This window comes from Physella acuta, unplaced genomic scaffold (assembly GCF_028476545.2).
Source record: "Physella acuta isolate Inbredline_101_S28 unplaced genomic scaffold, ASM2847654v3 ptg000566l, whole genome shotgun sequence".
NCBI lineage: Eukaryota > Metazoa > Mollusca > Gastropoda > Physidae > Physella > Physella acuta.
Genome location: NW_026732085.1, coordinates 568904 through 584698, shown reverse-complemented (window position 1 = coordinate 584698; position 15795 = coordinate 568904). Strand labels below are relative to the sequence as shown.

Here is a 15795-nt window from a genome sequence, read left to right as displayed (position 1 = left end):
CTTGGTGTCATCCCCCTAAATGGTGTCACCCGGTGCGGTCCGCACCCCCCGCCCCTCTCGCTACGCCTCTGTGTATAGGTCATCGGTTAAGTAAAACGTTTGCATCGACCTCTTTTATTACACTTAATGATAATCTAATCGCTACATTTTGTCATTTTGGTAGGTCTGTCGATATGCATTACATTACATTTTTATAAAGTAGTCGTGTCTAATCACAATGCTATGTTAGAATTATTTAGCTTAATTAATGACGTACTCATTAAGCAAGATGGCGAGGCACTGACGAGAGTTAATTGCGACGGAGCACACGAATGATCGATTGATAGCTAATGGCATGCGATGATGTTTATCTGTTAGCCCCAGTCTTCGAGCATTATTCAGCAACGACGTAGTTTATTTCCATTAAGTTGTCTGATTTTTTTAACTAAAGCATAGTCATTATATGCATATAAACCAGAGGCGTAGCGACCCTTCCCGGCGCCCGGGGACAAAATTTTCGATTTGCACCCCCCCCCCTCCGCCCCCCTCGCTACGCTACTGATATAAACAATCGATAGAGTAGATCTAGTTCCAGTGTTTCTTCCAGACTTTTTTCTCCGGGGGGGGGGGGGGGGGGTGAGACGGACACTGGTTGGTAAAAGTATGTTTTCTATATAAATTCCATCTCGTTCGGGGGAGGGGGGGTAGACTTTCTTCCCCCCCCCCCCCCTCCCCCAAGAGATGCCTGGAAGAAACTCTGTCTAGTTCAAGAATCTATTATTAGAGGCTTATCTTCAATTAGTAATTAGAATTTCTCATTCAATTACATTAGAAACTTTCACTGGCGATACATTATTCTAATGGTGAATGATAATTTACTGCGTCTTAAGCTCTCCATTCACATCTTCTATGTTACTCAGTTTATTGGTTAAGCCCTAGATTCTAGATTTAGATCTAGAAGTCTAGAATCTATATTTAAGCCTACGATTTCCCCCGAGTATTTTTGTTTTGTACTGTAAAACAACGCGGCGCACGACTTTCTGGCTAATCAGAATGTAATGCAATTTTTTAACTGCTGGGTGGATATGGTTACGGAAATAACAGACGTCACTAGAGTGGATTGCCAGCCCGCCATAAGCGACACTTCTTCTAATTAATGAAGTGGGTGGGGAGTTGCTTCGAATATCGAGAATCCACCCATTTAATTGTTTTATGCCAGGAATTGGCTTGATGAGACACTGGAATCAATCAATAAATAACGTTTTTTTTGTTTTGTTTTTTTTTAAATTAGGAATAAAATGTAAAATAAAGCTATACAAAATTTATAGTAACAAGTTTTTAAAGGCACACAAAAAAAATAATGTCGTTTTACTAAATCTAGAATAGTTCTAGTGTTTCATTGATGCGTCGTCCTAGAGATGGGGGGGGGGGGGGGGGGGGAGGGGATACATAAATGACGTCACACCTCGGCCTACGCCCCCGGCCCCTCAAAATAGTAAATTTAAAAAATATCGATTTCTTTTTAAAATATTAAGTGCGCTTTGTCAACACGGAGTATATTCATCAAATTTCTATTGCAATTTACTATAAAAATATCTCTAAAACGCAAAATAACAGCTAAATTTATCAGTTTCTAGCATTTCTTTTAAAAATGCAAAAGATCGTCACAAAAATTACGATTCCCCTCCACTTAGGAGTATGACGTCATTCATGGACGACCCCCAGAGGTGGTAGGGGTTGGGACGTTTGAGATAGTGTGTGATGAGGGGGAAGTGGGTGTTTAAATGTCTGACGACATATTAATGTTTTGGAAAGTAATTGTTCTTAATGAATGTTACGAGTTATTTCGCTTATTTTCCCCCTGAAAAATTTCTTAAATAAAGCGTGGCGTCATTTTATGGACAAACCTTAATAAATTCAATTAAGAATCTGCAAAAGAGTTAATAAAATGGCTCAAAATTTAAAAAAAAAAAAAAAAAAACCCTGACAACCGCCTACTATGTTGCTCGTCGTTATGGCAGGCAACATCGCGAGTTGAAACCTGCACGAAAACGTGGAGCTACGCTACGCCGCTGTGACTCTCGCGGCAAACGAATGTCAGTCAAAAGGAAAAACTACGACGCTAGCTTAAAACTGAAATTACTTTCATAACATTCGTTTACATAAACGGAATAACAAAACTCTGGCCCACTTCATTTTCAACCTTCATAGATCGATATGTACAGCTGCAGCCGACACTACGACAGGTCAACGGCCTGCGTTATTTCAACAATATTTCTGTACACAGTCTAGCGTAATTTGACCAAGGGCACGTACACAGCCTAGTGAAATTTTAACAACGAGTCGACCCGCGGCGTATCACACGCCGCTATTTAGTTTTATTTTCTACTTTTCAGTAATTCATAATTTGTGAATTCGACAGTACCAATGTTGTCACTGAAAATATTTGCTTTAAAACATTAAACCCCTCCCCCCCCCCCGTGAAAGCAGCCTCCTCTTAGTTACCTCCCCTAATTTTAAAATAGTTTCAAACTAAATTATCTGCCCCTAATAGGCGTCACTAAACCCGGCTCTACGATTGTAAACATTTAGCGTGAACCACAGCTCACCAGACCATGTGGGGGTGGGGGTGGTTGCGATATGCCTAGAAAGGAAGAAAGGGGACTGCTAGGCACGCTTACAGCTTGGTTATTTCTAACGTCTCCAAGAAGAGAATTATATATAGATAGATGTCCTTACAGAGGCGTAGCGACCCATTCCGGCACCCGGGGTCAGCTATCTATTTAGCGCCACCCACAGGGTCATATATATATATATATATCTATATATATATATATATATATATATATATATATATATATATATATATATATATATATAACCTATATATATATATATATATATATATATATATATATATATATATATATATATATATATATATATATATATATATATATATATATATATATATATATATATATATATATATATAGACTTTCAAGTTGGCGAGAAACCGCTTTTAACCAGTACTATCCTTGAAGGTTTCTTTTGTGGTGTCTCACAATTGATGCGTAATTGTGTATAATTCAATACCCCTGCTTAAAATGAGTTTTTTTTTTCCTAACCTTTTCGCACCCTTCGAGACGCCTAACTCGCCCTCCCTAGCTACGCCAATGTGTCCCTAACACCGCCTAATTCAATAGTAAAATAGAGGCAGCTTTAGAATTTTTTTTTCTAAGCATATCCTGCCCATCGCTTTATTCTTACCTTCAGAGCTAAAAAAAAAAAAAAAAAAAAAACACTGTTTTTGTTCTTACCTGTGCATTTAAAGCTTGTCAATTATGTCATTTTAAATTTTTTTATTTCTTTTTTATAATGTATTCCTCCAATGCCGATCGTTTTTCAGGTTATGACTCACGAGCTAGCTTTATGATCGACCAAATTAATGACAACTGATAGATTGAGTGATCGCTAATTTATATCCCATTTTTTTCAATTGATTATAGTAGTCCTTAAATTAATTTTTCATAACTAATTAAAAATATAATTGACTTTAAAATGGAATGTTATTGTTTTGTCATTGGAAATAAACTTATTTGGAATTTTAATTTTTTTTTTAAATCGCTACACAAGAAATGGGTAAAATTAGAGTTACAAGATTTTAGCTTTAAGACACAGACAAATAAAACTAGTAAATCAACATTGGTGTGACGCATGTAACAGCTTGTAACATCGCAGTGCACGAAGTTCATGGGCTGACCTTAATGTACTCGAACAAATGTCGAAGGTCGCGCATGTATGGAGAGTTGAGTGGGTGGGGTGGGGTTGTATGTACAACGTGGGGGGGGGGGGAGGAGGGGGGCAGTCAAGTAGATGGCCACTCACTCTTTATGTGTTAGTTTGTTACTTCAAAATGAGATTTTTCGCTTGAGTTCATTTATATTTAGGTTTATTGATAAAATCCAACAACAACGAACTAATCTCTTATAAGCATCGATTTGATTATGCTGGGGCCCTTTGTTGTATAGGCCTTGTATTATACAACAAAAATAATGATTATATAAAATATATGTTATATATACACGTATACATGTATAACTTTATACATACACACACACACACACATATATATATATATATATATATATATATATATATATATATATATATATATATATATATATATATACTTATATAAGTCGTGATAGAAAGAAAGAGGTCAGAGTGAAAGATGAGGAAAAAGGATGAGAGATCCAGGAAGTGCAAACAGCGCTGTGCCAGACGACGATATTGTGATTGTGGCCAGTAACCCACATCCGTGTGCAGTCACTGCAACTGCCTCGTTTCTCGTTCACGCTGAAGGAGGAAGATGCGGCTACAACTTTTATATCGTAGCATTGGTTTTGTAGAGTGTGAAGGTTACGCTTATTCAATTTTTTGATGTGGTTGTGTAGCGTTTCAATTAAGTAATTAATTAATTTTAATTACTTTTATCCCCTTTCGTGTCCTAGACACATTGGGCAGATGAAGTACAGTTCATGTTTCAATTACCTAGGCACATTAAGGGATAATGTGGTCAACTCTATGCACCGTCGTCTTTGTTTCCCAAAGTTGAGTCAGGTACCCTGAGCAGGCCGTCCTGCAATCACGTGTCCGAACCGAGATCCGAACTCGAGAACTTGGGGCTAGCAACCGAACGTTCTATCGCTCGACCACACTGTCCCTTGTTGGGCAATATTGTACAGAGTTTTTATAAATGCCTGTTGCCTACAACTGTTAGGAAACATGAACATACTATTTAACACACAGTGAAAATATACCAATTTTGTTCTATGGGATAGTGATTGGCATTGTATAATGCTATACGGTACTTTTTAATTCTTCTTTTATGTTTAGTCACATTTTCTGCATTCTGGTTGATTTATAGATGAATGTTGACATAATTGTCTTAAGCCTTCTGTATTTATTTAAATAAGGCTTTCGGTGTGTTCAAATGCAGAAACATTACTAGCTACTATGTATTTGAAAAGCACACATATTTTGCAGCACCGAATTGTGCCCGATTAATCAAACAATAATTAGGCATAAAAAGTATGTAAATGTCAAATGTGCTTTGTACGAGTTAAAGATTATATTTTTTTTTAAAAGCGTTTTTTTTAGCCCACTATGTATTCTAAATAGAAGGGAGGATGTGGTCGGGTAATAGAGCATTTGACTGTTAACACGAAAGCCTCGAGTTCGAATCCCGAGTTCGTGTCTGTCCGTAGAACATCCCTGAGTCCAACCTGCTACGATGGGTACCTGACCACACTATCTATTCCTATAATGAGGTAATTGAAATAGGTGCTCTATTTCACCTCTCCCATTGCCAGTTAGTTTCTAAAGGGCCCTTTACTTTTACACTAGGCATGCTGCCCAGCTTCGCTTAGGCTTTCGAAAACATTGAGAATTTGAATGCTTAATTAATTCGCCCGAAGGTCGGTCTACGACCTCAAGAGTTATGAAGAGGTTCCTCCGTGGACATTTTTTTTCGATTTATAGCTCATATAAGGTACCGGTCAGTCGAGGTCAGTTTTGACCCCCACATCGTAGACTTTTCGGCCAACCGGCCCCCGTGTTCTGTCGCACCAAGGCAAGATCATGCCAAATTTGAAGCGCCTGCGGCGCCGGGAAGTGCCCTATCGGACACCCGACAATCTAGATCTAGAGCTAGATTCCTAAAAGAATTTTTTTTTTAAGTTTAGCCCGAGCATAATAAAAAAGAATACATTAACCAAGCTGACTTGCTGTGTCTCGAACCCGCACCACCTGCGTGGTTTAATGTACACTAACATCTCCTCTATTTAGGCACCTTATAAAATACGGAGAATGAAAGACGTATTTTAAAATCTTAACTTACGCGAATATGCCTATTCTTTCAAATTAATTTTTTATCCCAAATTAGCCAGTTCATAACAAAGATGTTGTATAAAATAAATAAGTCTTGAAATAGTTTAGTCCTAATATAGAAATTTATTTTTGGAATTGATTTTAGAGAAGTTAGAGTCTAAATCTAGATCTTAGCGTCTACGCCTAGATCTAGTTATTGCGTAGATTTAGATTTAGATTTAGTCTAGATCTAGAATCTCTAGATCTAGAATCCAAATACATAAAATAAATTTTATGAGTTTAGGCCGGAAAAATTGTATTGTATACATTTCATAGTGTACGTAGATCTAAAACAAATTTGAATGAAATAGTTCATTTCTTTTCATTCTAAACACGGCAGATGACGTCATTAGTTAATGTATAAGCAATAGTGACGTCACAGTTTTATGCGTTCTTTTTCACATATATTAATGCTTTTCCGGTTGCATAAATAATACTGTTTCTCTACATTCGAATACGCCTTTAATTTTTATTTTTCTTCTTTAACTAAAATTGTGGTTATACATTTAAAACATCTAACATATTATTTTCAACAAAAGTCCGTATAAAGTTCTGCATATATCGCTGCCGTTTCTGACGTGATGTCCGGCGAAAATATTTTGCGGACAGACAGAGAGAGAGAGAGAGAGAGAAGAGCGCACATGGCCTTTTATAAATTAGGATAGTAGATCTACAATGTATTCGAAATTAACACAATAACAAGTCTTTAAAATCAAGAGAGAAAAATGAACACACTGAAAAAAAGAAACGACGTTGCAGCTTCAGCACAGCTGTCGATAATCTATTTTTATTTTTCTCGCACCGGGAAAAATACAAGCCAAAAATAACTACCAATCAACATAAATCTTTGGATATTTTGTACTTCCTGGTTGGGGCTCGGGTCACCGCGATACCTTGAAAACAGATGAGAGAGGAAAAAATTGCGCACAGAGGCGGGGAGCGGAAGAGGAGGAGGGAAATGAAAAATAAAAAAAGCTGATGATAAAAGAACAAAACAAAACAAAAAAACCAAGTTGAATTTATTGGAGAGTTCGCGCAGTGTCATTCCTCTTGTGTATTGAATGTTAAAATCTAGATCAGAACATTTTTTTAAAAAAAAGTTTATTCTCCTGCGTGTTCTCGATCAATTCAACGATCATTCAAGGGAGGCAAACCAACGCCACAACACAAGTGTGTTGTTGATCGCTGTGTTTGTTGTGTATATAAGTTCTCCTGGTTCACGGTGGTGTGTTGTGTGCTGTTTAACACGAGAAGTGACGGGCTGTATCCTCTCTATGCACAGCTTTGAGTTACAGTTACAAGTTTCTAGATTTCAGTGACGGAAATATGATGGAAATCGCTTTACGTTGCATGTAAGTTATACATACTATCTTCTTATCTAAGGCCGGTCATGCATAGATTAGTTATCATTACATAATATTTCAACAATGGTAAGCACTAAGCACCTGCTGTTGTGGGAAGATAGTACTTTTTCAACTATTAAGCAAGACTATATATATATATATATATATATATATATATATATATATATATATATATATATATATATATATATATATATATACTATATATATATATATATATATATATATATATATATATATATACTATATATATATATATATATAGACTATATATATATATATATATATATATATATATATATATATATATATATATATATATATATATATATATATATATATGTAATATGCGACCTAGTATTCCATATCATAAATGTGGCATACTGTCAATCTCAGCAGTTATGGTATGGTATAGGTTACTAGTCGTATCGCTTATCCCATATGTAAAATCATATGTGACACGTAGCCTCTCATATCCCATGTCGTTGGTGTTATGCAATAGCCCACATCCCCCCATGTTTGTGTCTGGTATTGCAAACAATATACAGACTTAAAACAAAAACCAAATAGCTTTTTGTTTTTTTTAAAAAAACAATTTTTTAAAAAGGTATCTGAAGTAATATAACCACATCATTTCATACCCTCTCTCTAACCCATACCATCCCCCCTCCAACCTCTCTCCCCCCACCCCCATCAATGGCCACGAGCACGTGTCCTACACTTTACCATTCAGGTTGTGATGGTTTATCCAATAATGACATCACAATGTCACGCTGACACCCCTCCAGCCCACCTACCACTTCCCCCCCTCCCCACTCCCCCCCCCCCCAATCAATCGCCACAAGCACGTGTCCTACATGCAGGTGGTTGTGATAGTTCATCCAATAATGACATCACAATGTCACCATGACACGCTCTGTCTTTTGTATCGGTTTTATTTTTTTACCTGTGGTCTTTTGAACTCACGGGCAAGTACCCAGATAAGTCGATCAATGGACATCTTAATATAAAACCTGCGGGTAGCGGTGTGTGTGGGGGGGGGGGGGGGGGAGGAGTATTCTGATGGAGATCAAATGTGAAATTATTGGTCCTGTTCATTTTATTGTATTCCCCCCCTTTCTCCCGAATTGTGATTTTCCCCCCACAAGTGCCTGAGGTAAAGGGGGGGGGGGGGCAGAGTTTCTTCCAGGCATCTCTTCTACCGCCCCACCCCCCGAACGAAATGAAATTTATATAATTTATATAGAAAATATATACTTTTAACAGTGTCTGCCCCCCCCCCCCCGAAAATTTCAAGTGCCCCCCCCCCGGAGAAAAAAGTCTGGAAGAAACACTGAGGGGGGGGGGGTGTAAAAGGGCATTTAGCTGACAGAAAAAGAACTGTTCTTAGTAAGGGCACAACGCAGTAACACACAAAAGGGAAAACTGGCAGTAGCATATAAGGAAGAGCAATCTTACAGTAGCACATAAGGGAGGGCAATCTTACAGTAGCATATAAGGTAGAGCAATCTTACTGTAGCATATAAGGAAGAGCAATCTTACTGTAGCATATAAGGAAAAGCAATCTTACTGTAGCATATAAGGAAGAGCAATCTTACTGTAGCATATAAGGAAGAGCAATCTTACAGTAGCACATAAGGGAGGGCAATCTTACAGTAGCACATAAGGGAGGGCAATCTTACAGTAGCACATAAGGGAGGGCAATCTTACAGTAGCATATAAGGAAGAGCAATCTTACTGTAGCATATAAAGAAAAGCAATCTTACTGTAGCATATAAGGAAGAGCAATCTTACTGTAGCATATAAGGAAGAGCAATCTTACTGTAGCATATAAGGAAGAGCAATCTTACAGTAACACATAAGGGAGGGCAATCTTACAGTAACACATAAGGAAGAGCAATCTTACTGTAGCATATAAGGAAGAGCAATCTTACTGTAGCATATAAGGAAGAGCAATCTTACAGTAGCACATAAGGGAGGGCAATCTTACAGTAGCACATAAGGGAGGGCAATCTTACAGTAGCACATAAGGGAGGGCAATCTTACAGTAGCACATAAGGGAGGGCAATCTTACAGTAACACATAAGGAAGAGCAATCTTACTGTAGCATATAAGGAAGAGCAATCTTATAGTAGCATATAAGGAAGAGCAATCTTACAGTAGCACATAAGGAAGAGCAATCTTACAGTAGCACATAAGGGAGGGCAATCTTACAGTAGCACATAAGGAAGAGCAATCTTACAGTAGCACATAAGGAAGAGCAATCTTATAGTAGCATATAAGGAAGAGCAATCTTACAGTAGCATATAAGAAAGAGCAATCTTATAGTAGCATATAAGGAAGAGCAATCTTACTGTAGCATATAAGGAAGAGCAATCTTACAGTAGCACATAAGGGAGAATTATCTTACAGTAGCACATAAGGGAGGGCAATCTTACAGTAGCACATAAGGAAGAGCAATCTTACAGTAGCACATCACATAAGGGAGGGCAATCTTACAGTAGCACATCACATAAGGGAGGGCAATCTTACAGTAGCACATAAGGGAGGGCAATCCTACAGTAGCACATCACATAAGGGAGGACAATCTTACAGTAGCACATAAGGGAGGGCAATCTTACAGTAGCACATCACATAAGGGAGGGCAATCTTACAGTAGCACATAAGGGAGGGCAATCTTACAGTAGCACATAAGGGAGGGCAATCTTACAGTAGCACATAAGGGAGAATTATCTTACAGTAGCACATAAGGGAGGGCAATCTTACAGTAGCACATCACATAAGGGAGGACAATCTTACAGTAGCACATAAGGGAGGGCAATCTTACAGTTGCACATCACATAAGGGAGGACATTCTTACAGTAGCACATCACATAAGGGAGAGCAATTTTTCATATTAATGGCATACACCCTATGCGTGATAGGCAGATAATGCGCACGACTGCTAGCCAGAAAGTTTTGTGTTCGGATCCCTCTTTTGAATTTGTACGACGTCCATGAGTACACTCAGCTCTAATGAATACCTGACTCATTTTAAGTAAATGCGACTGGGAATAGAACTGACCACATTTTCCCATTTATAGGCTGAGGTCACAGAAACTGATGAACTCTACTACATCTGCCATACTTAATGAGGTCAAGCACAAACCAATTATGTGATCCTGCAGTGTTGACCAACCTAAGATTTTAAAAAATTGCCCGGGGGAGGGGTGGGTTTGTCTGCTCAATTATGTCGTCTGTGTCAGGTTTTAGTCGGTCAATGTTTTCATAATATGCTTGTAGTAGCTAATTTATCCTAATTAGGGAATGCCCATATATTATTCACCTCGGCGGGAAGGTGCATAGCGTGTTGTGTGTCATTTTAGGACTTCGTTTACTATTGTGTTGGGATGGCCTGGTCTGATGGTGGGAAGTACGACTGCTGATCCGAAAGTTTTGAGTTCGGATCCCGGGACCAAGTCCTTAAGACGCCCATATTTCTACTCAGCTCTGCTGGGTACCTGACTCACGTTAATGAAAGTAAAACATTTGAACTCTACTTCACCTACCCCAAACGTACCTTACATTTTAGTATGATGTAAGGGTGGTGTTGTTGTTTGTTTTTTTGGTTAACTTTTATATCTAATTTGCAACGATATATCATTTTGGAGATCCTGCGTGTTGAATGGATCGATTTTAATCAATACTAATATAAGGTTAGATACAAACTCCCAGACTCCTTCACATAGCTTTTGACAAAGCAGTTTGTCTCGTCATTTCACGCGGGATGTTGCTGGCATCACGCGATGTCTGCTGGCCACAAACACGGACTAATTTTTTTATTGTCCATTATAGAACTTGATGAAAACCTCTCTGGCTAGATCTTTAACGTACTGAGTTTTTTTTTTTATAGCGTTGGTGTTTGAACAATTTTAACACGTTTTTTCTTAACTCAGCTTCGCGTTTGTGGATGTGTTTGTTGTTAAAATTGACATCGAAAATTAGCCCACTTCTGATTGCTCTAGAGATCTGAAATTTGGCATACAGGCTACTTTCGCCTAACAATTTCAGATGCAATCATAAAAACTAGCAATTAGAGACCGTAATTAGCTTAATTTAATTACGCCCCAAGGACCATAAAATTGAGGACATGATTTCTAAAGATACCGACAAGACTGGAGGCCTGTTGACACAGTTACTTCGGCCCCAATCGATGTGAGCGCGCTGGCCGTGATCGTATAGTGGTTAGTACTTCGCGTTGTGGCCGCGACAACCCAGGTTCGAATCCTGGTCGCTCAATATTTTTAGTCCGTGTATTTATAAACACTTAGTCAATTCATACTTAATCAAGTCATTAGATAAAGTAGAAAATAAACTATATAAAAAACTTTTTAAAAAAACACGTTTTTCATGTGTAGCAACGGACTAAAAAGGAGAAAATAAAATACTTAAAAATTTTTTAAAAAAAACACGTTTTTCTTGTGGACTAAAAAGTAGAAAATAAATTTTTCTTTTGTGCTTCCTCGAGCTGTGCAGGTTCTTGTGATGACTGACAAAAAACGTGGGTCGGGCAGATGGGTCGGGAAATTTGATGGTGAACGTACCCACGTTTTTTGTCAGTCATCACAAGAACCTGCACAGCTCGAGGAAGCACAAAAGAAAAATTTATTTTCTACTTTTTAGTCCACAAGAAAAACGTGGTTTTTAAAAAAGTTTTTTTAAGTATTTTATTTCTGTTAATGTTAGAGTGTTGTGATCATCAACTTGAGTACAGTTCGATTATATTCTCTTAGAAAAACACAACATCAACAGATTTTTACACAAAAAAGTAAAATGTTTTTTTTAAACCATTAGTGTTTATCAGAATTAAAACACAATTTAATTGAAAATTTCCATTTCTATTTTTAAAAATCTGTTGTTGTGATTTCTTCATGAAGTCTGTTTACATTTTTTTAAAAAATGTATTTGATCTTATATATATGTGAACATTTTTTTTACTACAGGAGACTAGATTGGTGTCTGTGGCTGTAGAGGTTTCCGTTGTGTGAGCCACAGATGGAGGGTACAGCGCTAGATACAAGACTGCTTAAACTAGTCAGCAACTAAATCTACCACTGGTCAGCAAGTGAAGACCTTAACCTAAAGGTCACCAAGTGAAGACCTGAACCTAAAGGTCACCAAGTAAAGAACTTACCCTAAAGGTCACCAAGTAAAGACCTTAACCATAAAGGTCACCAAGTAAAGACCTTACCTCTAAAGATCCCACCCTAGTCACCACGTGAAGACCCCTAACATGGCCAACTTTGTGATACACCTGGAAGATGTGCTGACCATGCTGCTCACGTCTCACCTGCTCGTCCTGCTCCAGCTCGTGCTGATCCGCCTGCTCCACTGGTGCTCGACCTTTCTGAACCTTCGGACGCTGGTCGAGATCCACAGGTCAAGGCCAAGCCTGCTGCCCAGGATGTAAGTACGGCAACCGATGTTCCATTAGCCACAATGCCTGAGTCTCTAATTGAAACACTTATAGCATATCCTTATATTAACGGGTAGATCCAACCATGAATCCGTGTTTCTTTTTTTAGTCGTCTCTTTGTGGGCAAGTCTACCCCCCCCCCCCCATCCAACAAGTGAAATAGAATTTATAAAGAAAATATGGCTACAGGACATTACCCCCCACCCCCGACATTTCCCTCCCCCCGGACATTCCCCCCCCCCGTATTTACCCCTTGCCGAAACTCAAACCCTAGCTCTAACCCTAGCTGAAACTTAAGCTATGACCGGGGGGGGTAATGTCCTACTGGGCGGGGGGTAATTGACAAAGGGTAATTACTCCGGTGAGGGTAATGACGGGGGGGGGGGTGTCCGGGGGGTAAATGACGGGGGGGGGGGCGGGTAATGCCCTGTTCTCGAAAATATATACTTTACCGGTTTTCACCCTCCCCCCCCCCCCCCCCCCCCACCCGAGAAAAAAAAAACGTCTTTGAGGAAATATTGCTTTGCTACTTAGAAGATATGTAAAAAAAATGTTTATGTTAAAGTAATGGGCAGCTCTCAAACAGCGTGACAGACGCTTAGAGTTAACTTGGCATCAAAGGTTTAGCTTGTTAAATTTTAAGCACATTTTTGGGTTTTGTTTTGCTTTTATATAAGAGAGAAAGTAGAGTTCATGAAAATAGCTAAACTCTTGGAGTTTTGTTTTCGTATTTAATGAGTGCTTGCTTTCTGTGTTTACTTTCAGCCTAACAGAACAGCTGAGTCTCTGGACATTGATGGTTCTCACCATTCTAGCCCTAACGTACACGTCAATATCGTCTCTTCCATTCAGTCACCAGCCCTCCCCTTACCCAAACTGTCTCATCCGGGTTATTCTAAGTGCAAACGTGGCCAGATTTCTTGTCATGGCCCTGCAAATGCTCCTCGTCCGTGAAACAGTAGACGGAAAACCGGAGACTCGGTCCGTCGCAGGCCAATCTGGCAAGCCAGGCGTTGACTTTGTTTACAACCTACTCAGCGCGGCGAATTGCCTGATCAGTATGGCCTACAATGAAAATTTACTTTTGGCCGTCACGATCATCATACCGGAAATCAGCTCATCGGCAAAAGACACCTGCCTCGTTCTGAAACTCGGCCAAAAAAGCTACAGCACGTGCAAGAAAATGATCATGTTCTCCTGCGCCATTTGTTTCGTTTCCCGGGCGTTTCTGCCTATAACACTGGTAACTCTTGCCATGCTTCAAGAAACTCCGTTTTTCATGGATAGCGTCCCTTTGACCGTTTTCCTTCTCCACTTCGTATACGCTTTTCTCTACAGCTGTCTGTTGCTTCACCAAAGCATTCAGCGTGTGGTGAACACCTGTCGGTACAAGCCACCGACTTCCGAGTGCAATACTTTTTCTATCAATGAAAATTCTAACGGAACGAACTTCAAAGAAAACAGACTTGTCACCAACCAGTGTTTCAGCTACGGATTCACCCGGGTCTGCGATAATCGGAATTTGTGCAGCCCCCTCCCCGTGAAGGAGAAAGAAAAACTCAACCTGTTAAAAAATAAAGAAATGGCGAAGTATTTTTTACTGTATAAGCTACCACGTGACCAGGGGACGCCTCACGGGACCGGGGAGAGCAGTTTCGTGACGTCGTGCCGTGACGTCAGCGACCCGGTCTGTTCGAGGAACGATTCGCCGGAAATGACAGTAGACAGTCACAGCTCACTGTGTCAGTCGCGAGAGACAATGATCAGTATGGAGGATCTGTCTTTATCGGTGGACATCTTCAAACAAGACGAGACCAGTAGCCAGGAAAAACGGATAAATACTGGACAAAATGAATAGTGAAGTAAAAAAAAATACTTTATATGAATTTATTTTATCAACTAAATGAGGGGTAAAAAGAGGGGGAAGAGGTAATTCTCTCCATTTACTAAAAGCAGAAAAATGTTTCCAAGATTAATTAATCTAATGTGGATGTTTTACTGTTTTTATTAAAACTTACAGAAACTCATGATATGGATGGTATTTTAATCATCGTTTCTTTTGGACATTTTTCTCCGCAATTGGGGTGGGGGGGGGGGGGGAGGGGGGGTTGGACTCTCTTGTAAGAGATGCCTGAAAGAAACTCTGATTTTATTTGTTCTTTTGGTGATCAATTAAATTTGACTAATTATGCTTAATATAATTAATATATAATCAAATTATGTGTTGACATTCGTTAATGATTTTTTAAAATTGTAAATTAAATGTGGCTATAATTTTCAATAATACAAATCAATAATAAAAAAAAATACATGTTTGCTATGAAATCTAATCTTTTTTTTTAAATTTCTAAATTCTTTTGTTTTCTGTTGTTGTAGTGTATATGAAAGTCAGAGGCGTAGCGACCCTTCCCGGCGCCCGGGGACATACTTTCAATTTGGCGCCCCCTTGGGAGCAAATTTTCGATTTGCACCCCCCCCCCCTCGAACTTTTCATTTGCACCCCCCGTCAAACTTTCAATTTGGCGCCCCCCTAAGGTCGGCGCCCGGGGACAGATGTCCCCCCCCCGCCCCCCCCTCGCTACGCTACTGATGAAAGTGAGTTTGTATGTTTACATATTATACTTTGGCTTCAATACCGGGCAACCAGTAATAAAATATGCTGTGGCGTCAGTTGATCAGAGGCGTAGCGACGAGAGGGGTGTACATATGTCCCCGGGCGCCGACCTTCAGGGCGCCTAAATGGTTTGGAAAAAAAGTAAAAGCTCATTTTAGCTGCAGTTTTGAATTACAAATACAACAAAATATTTGGGGAGGGGGGGGGGGCGCCAAATTAAAAGTTTGTCCCCGGGCGCCGGGAGGGGTTGCTACGCCTCTGCAGTTGATTCTTGTCACCAATCTCATACCTCCGCACAGCGTACTTCGCTTATACACCAAGCTTACCCGTGCCAAAGTAAAGCACTTGTTCCAGATTTAGTGGTCCTTCTTGGTGCGGGTGAAGTAGAGTTCATCAGGAGACTCCGAGGCTTATCAATAGCCCAGCACTGTCATACACCGGTAAACATAGAA

At 39.3% G+C, this 15795-nt stretch overlaps 1 protein-coding gene across 2 annotated transcripts; it reads left to right on the top strand.

Annotated features, from left to right (window-relative positions):
• Positions 1 to 6800: 6800 nt before the first annotated feature.
• On the top strand, positions 6801 to 14800 carry LOC131946641 (uncharacterized). 2 transcript variants are annotated; one of them, XM_059307582.1, is made up of 4 exons: positions 6801 to 7262; positions 12257 to 12398; positions 12513 to 12719; positions 13495 to 14800. In XM_059307582.1, the coding sequence occupies exons 3-4, from the start codon at positions 12547 to 12549 to the stop codon at positions 14585 to 14587; spliced, it is 1266 nt and encodes a 421-aa protein (XP_059163565.1). In that variant the 5' UTR covers positions 6801 to 7262; positions 12257 to 12398; positions 12513 to 12546; the 3' UTR covers positions 14588 to 14800. The 2 variants fall into 2 exon arrangements, with proteins under 2 accessions (XP_059163565.1, XP_059163564.1); XM_059307581.1 differs by having other exon boundaries at positions 12257 to 12719.
• Positions 14801 to 15795: the final 995 nt, after the last annotated feature.